The following is a 6,881-nucleotide window of genomic DNA, read 5'->3' as shown; positions in this document are numbered from 1 at the left end:
GTCCTGTGGTCCTGTAAACTCCTCTGTTTGCCAATCCATATGCTTTGGGGGAATATTTCTGGGAATTTTTTTTTTACCAATTTCTTGATGTATAGTGCTCAGATTCATTTCTTATTCACAATCTAGTAATTCTCATATTTTCTTTCATTAATTTGTCTGCCAAGTTGAACATTTTTTTCTTTTTTATTTTTATATAACTTTTTATTGACAGAACCCATGCCAGGGTAATTTTTTACAGCATTATCCCTTGCACTCATTTCTGTTCCAATTTTTCCCCTCCCTCCCTCCACCCCCTCCCCCAGATGGCAAGCAGTCCTTTACATGTTAAATAGGTTACAGTATATCCTAGATATAATATATGTGTGCAGAACTGAACAGTTCTCTTGTTGCACAGGGAGAATTGGATTCAGAAGGTATAAATAACCCGGGAAGAAAAACAAAAATGCAAGCAGTTTATATTCATTTCCCAGTGTTCTTTCTTTGGGTGTAGCTGCTTCTATCCATCCTTGATCAATTGAAACTGAATTAGCTCTCTTTATCGAAGAGATCCACTTCTATCAGAATACATCCTCATACAGTATCGTTGTTGAGGTATATAATGCTCTCCTGGTTCTGCTCATTTCACTCAGCATCAGTTCATGTAAGTCTCGCCAGTCCTCTCTGTATTTATCCTGCTGGTCATTCCTTACAGAACAATAATATTCCATAACGTTCATATACCACAATTTATTCAACCATTCTCCAATTGATGGGCATCCATTCATTTTCCAGCTTCTAGCCACTACAAACAGGGCTGCCACAAACATTTTGGCACATACAGGTCCCTTTCCCTTCTTTAGTATCTCTTTGAGATATAAGCCAGTAGAAACATTGCTGGATCAAAGGGTATGCACAGTTTGATAACTTTTGGGGCATAGTTCCAAATTGCTCTCCAGAATGGCTGGATGTATTCACAATTCCACCAACAATGAATCAGTGTCCCTGTTTTTCCACATCCCCTCCAACATTCCGCATTATCTTTCCCTGTCACTCTAGCCAATCTGACAGGTGTGTAGTGGTATCTCAGAGTTGTCTTAATTTGAATTTCTCTGATTAATAATTATTTGAAGCATATTTTCATGTGGCTATAAATAGTTCTAATTTCTTTGTCTGAGAATTGTCTGTTCATATCCTTTGACGATTTATCAATTGGAGAATGGCTTGATTTCTTATAAATTAGAGTCAATTCTCTAAATATTTTGGAAATGAGGCCTTTATCAAAATCTTTGACTGTAAAAATATTTTCCCAGTTTATTGTTTCCCTTCTAATCTTGTCTGCATTTGTTTTGTTTGTAAAAAAAACATTTCAATTTGATATAATCAAAACTTTCTATTTTGTGGTCAATAGTGATCTCTAGTTCTTCTTTGATCATAAATTCCTCCCTCTTCCACAGGTCTGAGAGGTAAACTATTCTATGCTCTTCCAACTTATTTATAATCTCATTCTTTATACCTAGGTCATGAACCCATTTTGACCTTATCTTGGTGTATGGTGTTAAGTGTGGGTCAATGCCTAGTTTCTGCCGTACTAATTTCCAATTTTCCCAGCAATTTTTGTCAAATAATGCGTTCTTATCCCCAAACTGGGATAAGACAACTATTAAAGTTATTGGCTGTTTTGTCCTTTGAACCTAACCTATTCCATTGATCAACTAGTCTATTTCTTAGCTAATACCAGATGGTTTTAGTAACTGCTGCTTTATAATATAATTTTAGATCTGGTACAGCTAGACCACCTTCATTTGATTTTTTTTTTCATTAATTCCCTTGAAATTCTTGACCTTTTGTTTTTCCATATGAACTTTGTTATTTTTTCTAGGTCACCAAAATAGTTTTTTTGGGAGTCTGATTGGTATAGCGCTAAATAAATAGATTAGCTTAGGTAGTATGGTCATCTTTATTATATTTGCTTGCCCAATCCAAGAGTACTTAATATTTTTCCAGTTGGTTAGATCAGACTTAATTTGTGTGGAAAGTGTTTTGTAGTTTTGCTCATAAAGTTTCTGATTTTCCCTTGGCAGATAGATTCCTAAATATTTTATACAATCAGTAGTTACTTTAAATGGAATTTCTCTTTGTAACTCTAACTGTTGGGTTTTGTTAGTGATATATAAGAATGCTGATGACTTCTGTGGGTTTATTTTGTATCCTGAACGAGTTGAACATTTTTATGTGAGTAGATTCCAAAAAGTTTATGTTTAAGCAACTTTATTTACTCAGTCCTCTGCTTTTTATTTCCATCAATCTTTTCTCTAATGAAATGATTGCTTTTTTCTTCCATTACTATTTCCATGTCTGATTCTAAATTTGAGTTTCTAATTTTTTCTCGATATATATTAATAATGTTTAGTTTCTTCTTTATTTAGTTTCATGACTTTTTTCTAATTTCATTTATTCTTTTAATTCATCCAGTGTGTTTATCATACCATTTTATGTCTTTAGAAGGGACTAGTTTCATTTCTGATGTTTCTATGTGTCATTTTGGAGCATATTTTTCTTCTACTATTGTTGTTTTAGTTCTTCTTAATGTATATTTCCCCCCCCCCCCCCATTATTTTGGGAACATTTTGATGGGGTCATTTCTTTAATGTTTTCCTCTTAAATCCACTTTTCTTTGGAGGGTCGCTGATAATTTGGCTTATTTTAAACATGCTTATTACCATTTTTGAAGGATCATTAAGGAAACAGACTTTTTTTTTTCATCTTTCACAATATAATCTCAAGGAAATAGGGCATGGAATACAATTCTTTTTCACCATGAACTTAGATTTTAAATACGATCCTGACCTATATGGAACATATCCTATTCTTCTTTGAATCTCCAGGTCTTGATACATGTGATTGGTGAAATCTGAAATAATTGAGGAAACAAAGGTTCAAGCTTCCAAGCATATTTATTCGTTAAGCAATATATGCCAATTATATAATAAATTAGTGCCTGGCCTCCTCAGTTTGCAGTGGCTCCAAATACAAGGGAAGATAGGATTTTTTTTGCATTAAGAGAAAAAAAATAATAGCATATAAATCAGGATACAAGATTTGATAATCTGATTTCCACTTGAGGGGGGTGGGAAGTAAACAGGTACAATTTCCTGAAACAGAAAAAGAGGCATTCTACAAATGTCTGTATTTAATCAAAGGAACTAGGAAACAATTGACAGTATGGGAACAGGTTTCAAATAAGGCAAGTGGATTGCCTGAGATATGTAATTATTATTTTTTATTTTGCTGAAGCAATTGGGGTAAAGTGACTTGCCCAGGGCCACACACCAGGAAGTGTTAAGTGTCGGAAGCCAGATTTGAACTCAGGTACACCTACCTTCAGTCCTGGTATTCTATTCACCACAGCAATTAGCTGACCTGAGATATATAATTATGAGAAAATTCTTTGTATTATACTTTAGATCTGAATGGGTTTCTGGTCAGCAGAATATAGACAGAGGTAGTCCAGCTTTCCAGCCACTCAGAGTTAGGTTCAAACAATAATATATAATTTTCTTACAATTCCCATCATCAAATAAAGTTTTCTCAGTAATTGGACTAGATCCATAACTGATAGAAAGGGAATTGAGCTAGATTCAGAATTGAGTCAGAAGATGGAATCAGCATGGTTCATTGAATTCCCAAAACACCCTCATATAGAACTTAGTATATGACACATGATTAATACAAATTTTGTTAAATGAAAGAATTCAACAATCAAAGCTCATTAATTTGGATAACTACTGGGAGGGGTTATGGTTGTGATATGAAAGTCTAAAATATGGGACTGTTTTAAGGAAATAAAATGTTCTGTGCCAGTGTATCAAAACTAAGATGTTAGCAAGTAGAGTTCCTGTTAAGTTTCTCTTTTCAGCTTTCTTTCTATGAAGTTATAAAATCATTTGAAAATGGTACATTGTAGATAAATGGAATGCTGTTAAATTAGATTGAAAATATTGGTCTGCTACTAAATATCCATACCATATTCAAAATTGCACTGTTCAGTAACTTACCAAATATTTTGTTATAAAGATAATGCAGATGGTCTTTAATCCTCTCAATTCCCCATTATTACAAATTCTATAAGAAAATGAACCTGAATTAATTGATTTCTTTTGAACTATTTCTCTTCCAGGCTTTTTGAGAGAAGAACTTCAAGTTCATGGATCTTGGGAACCTCACTAGGATATCTGAATTTGTCCTCTTGGGTCTCTCCCAAATGTGGGAGTTGCAGAGTTTTCTGTTCCTGGTGTTTCTGTTTGTCTATACTACTACAATACTGGGCAACATCCTCATCATGGTCACAGTAACCTTTGATACCCGGCTTCACACTCCCATGTATATCTTACTTCGAAATCTGGTCTTTCTGGACCTGAGTTCTTCCTCAGTTACTGCCCCTAAGATGCTGATTGACTTTCTCTCAGAGACCAAGACCATTTCCTACAATGGCTGCATGGCCCAGATCTTCTTCTTCCATTGCATTGGAGGGGCTAACCTGTTTTTCCTCTCAGTGATGGCCTATGACCGCTACATCGCCATCTCCCGTCCCCTCCATTATGTCTCTATCATGAATACACAATTATGCATGGGACTGATGGCGACTGCTTGGGCAGTGGGCTTTTTGCATTCATCTATTCAGTTGATTCTTCTCATCCCATTGCCATTCTGTGGTCCCAACATCATAGATAATTTCTACTGTGACATCCCCCAGGTTCTAAGACTAGCCTGTACTGACACCTCCCTCCTGGAGCTCCTCATCATCACTAACAGTGGGCTGCTGGTCATTATCTGGTTCATCATCCTGATGGTCTCCTACACGATCATCCTAGTGATGCTGGGATCCCACTCAGGGGAGGGAAGGAGAAAGGCTGCCTCCACTTGTACCACCCACATCATTGTGGTGGCGCTGCATTTTGTGCCCTGTATCTACACATATGCCCGGCCCTTCACCACCTTCCCCACAGACAAAGTCATTTCCATCAGCTATACAGTCATGCCTCATATGCTGAACCCCATGATATACACTCTACGAAACCAAGAAATGAAGTCAGCTGTGAGACGGTTGTGGACCCGACACTCAATGCCCAGAAGAGATTGATTAGTTAATCAATTAACAAAGAGAATTTTTTGAGACTTCTCATAGAACTCCGTCTCCCTCTAATTTACCTTTAATCATTAAAGAGTTAGGATGCATATGAATAAGAAAACCAAGGGATGTTGGTATTCAAGTCAATGAACATTTAGTAAAACATCTTAAATGGGCAAAGCACTATGTTAAGTGCAAGGAATCAGAAGGATAAAAAGTAATTCCTCAAAAAATTTACCCTCTCCTAGGGGTGGGAGTAATTTATATTTGTATACATATATAATGGTTGTGTAATATATAGTATATGTGTAAATATGTAAATAAACACATTAATATAAAATATTTTATTATATTTAAATTATACAGTAATACATTAAATGTATAAATAAATGTGTAATGGTGTATAATATGATGGTGTTTGATATGTTATATATAATATAATAATGCAACATGCAACATGTAAAGGGTTAATACAGCCAAAAAGTTCTAGGAAAACTTGGATAAGACGAAAAAAAAATTTCACTGGAAAAGTTTCACAGAGGATATGAAACCCTAACTGAACCTTAAAAAAATAGGAGAATGATGATAAGAGATGAGGAGGTGAATCTTAGACATGAAGAATGGCCCATAAAATGCTTTTCAGCAAGAATTGATAGGTTGGGTTTAGATTGAAGGAAAGGGCTACTCATGAAGTTTGTTTGGACTTTAGAGGGTATAATGGAGAGTAATGTGAAATAAGGCTGGGAAAGTATGTTGGAGTCAGATTGTGGAAGTTCTTAAATGTCAGGTTAATTTTGTAGGCAACAAAGAGCCATGGAAGGTTTTTTAATTAGTAGAGTAGATTACAAAGATTATTTTGGCAATTGTTTGAGCTTGAATTGTAAGGGAGAGAGACCAGAGACAGAGAAACTGATTAGAAGATTACTCTATTAGTCAAAGTAAGAGATGATAAGGACATGAACTACAATAGTCAAAAAATGAGTATAGGGAAAGGAATAAACCATAAAGGATATTGGAGAAAGACATAGAAATTGAGTGGATTTGGAAGTTGAGGAAAAAGGAAAATCAGTAATGACTGAATTTTAGTATCTGAGTGCCTAGGAGATTGTTAATATCATTAAGGAACTGGGAAAGGGGGCAATTAGAGTAGGATGGAAATGGTAAGTTCAGTCTTAAGTATGGTGAATTTGAGAGACTACTAAAATATCCAGATGGATGTTGAATTAAGAACTTCAAGGAGTTATTGTTATTATTTTGGGGGTTTTTGAACCATTGAGCAGTAAATGCTTCACTAATTTGTGATTTTTAAAGTGACTGGCTGCATCAGAAAAAATAAAAAACCCACTCACAGAACTCAAATATTTGAAACCAAATTGAGATAAAATTTTGGTGTTCAATAATTTGCATATTTATCTTAAGGCAGAATGAAGAGACATAGCATATCTTCCAACATAAATTTCTTTTTTATTGAAACTTTTTATTTTCAAAACATATGCATGGATAATTTTTTAATATTGACACTTGCAAAACCTTGTATTCCAATTTCCCTCCTTTTCTCGCACTCCCTCCCCTAGATGGCAAGTAATCCAATATAAATATGTTAAACATCATAAAAATATATGTTAGGTCCAATATACATACATATTTATACAGTTGGATCGGTGCACAAGAAAAATCAGATCAAAAAGGAAAATAAAACGCAAGCAAACAACAACAAAAAGAGTAAAAATGTTATGTTGTGATACACACTCATTTCCCACAATCTCTCTCTGGG

The 6,881-nt window shown here is 34.9% G+C and overlaps 1 protein-coding gene across 1 annotated transcript; it reads left to right on the top strand.

Annotated features, from left to right (window-relative positions):
* Positions 1-3,937: 3,937 nt before the first annotated feature.
* On the top strand, positions 3,938-5,362 carry LOC127558730 (olfactory receptor 4D1-like). Its single transcript, XM_051992000.1, has one exon. It carries the CDS (start codon positions 4,184-4,186, stop codon positions 5,117-5,119), a length of 936 nt encoding a protein of 311 aa, XP_051847960.1. The 5' UTR covers positions 3,938-4,183; the 3' UTR covers positions 5,120-5,362.
* The last annotated feature ends 1,519 nt before the right edge of the window (positions 5,363-6,881 follow it).

This window comes from Antechinus flavipes, chromosome 4, assembly GCF_016432865.1.
Source record: "Antechinus flavipes isolate AdamAnt ecotype Samford, QLD, Australia chromosome 4, AdamAnt_v2, whole genome shotgun sequence".
Taxonomy (NCBI): domain Eukaryota; kingdom Metazoa; phylum Chordata; class Mammalia; order Dasyuromorphia; family Dasyuridae; genus Antechinus; species Antechinus flavipes.
This window is presented reverse-complemented; position numbering and strand designations above follow the sequence as displayed.

What these genes read in the sequence shown, in the direction of transcription:
- LOC127558730 (XM_051992000.1), top strand. Translation starts at nt 4,184, where the DNA reads ATGGATCTTGGGAACCTCACTAGGATATCTGAATTTGTCCTCTTGGGT.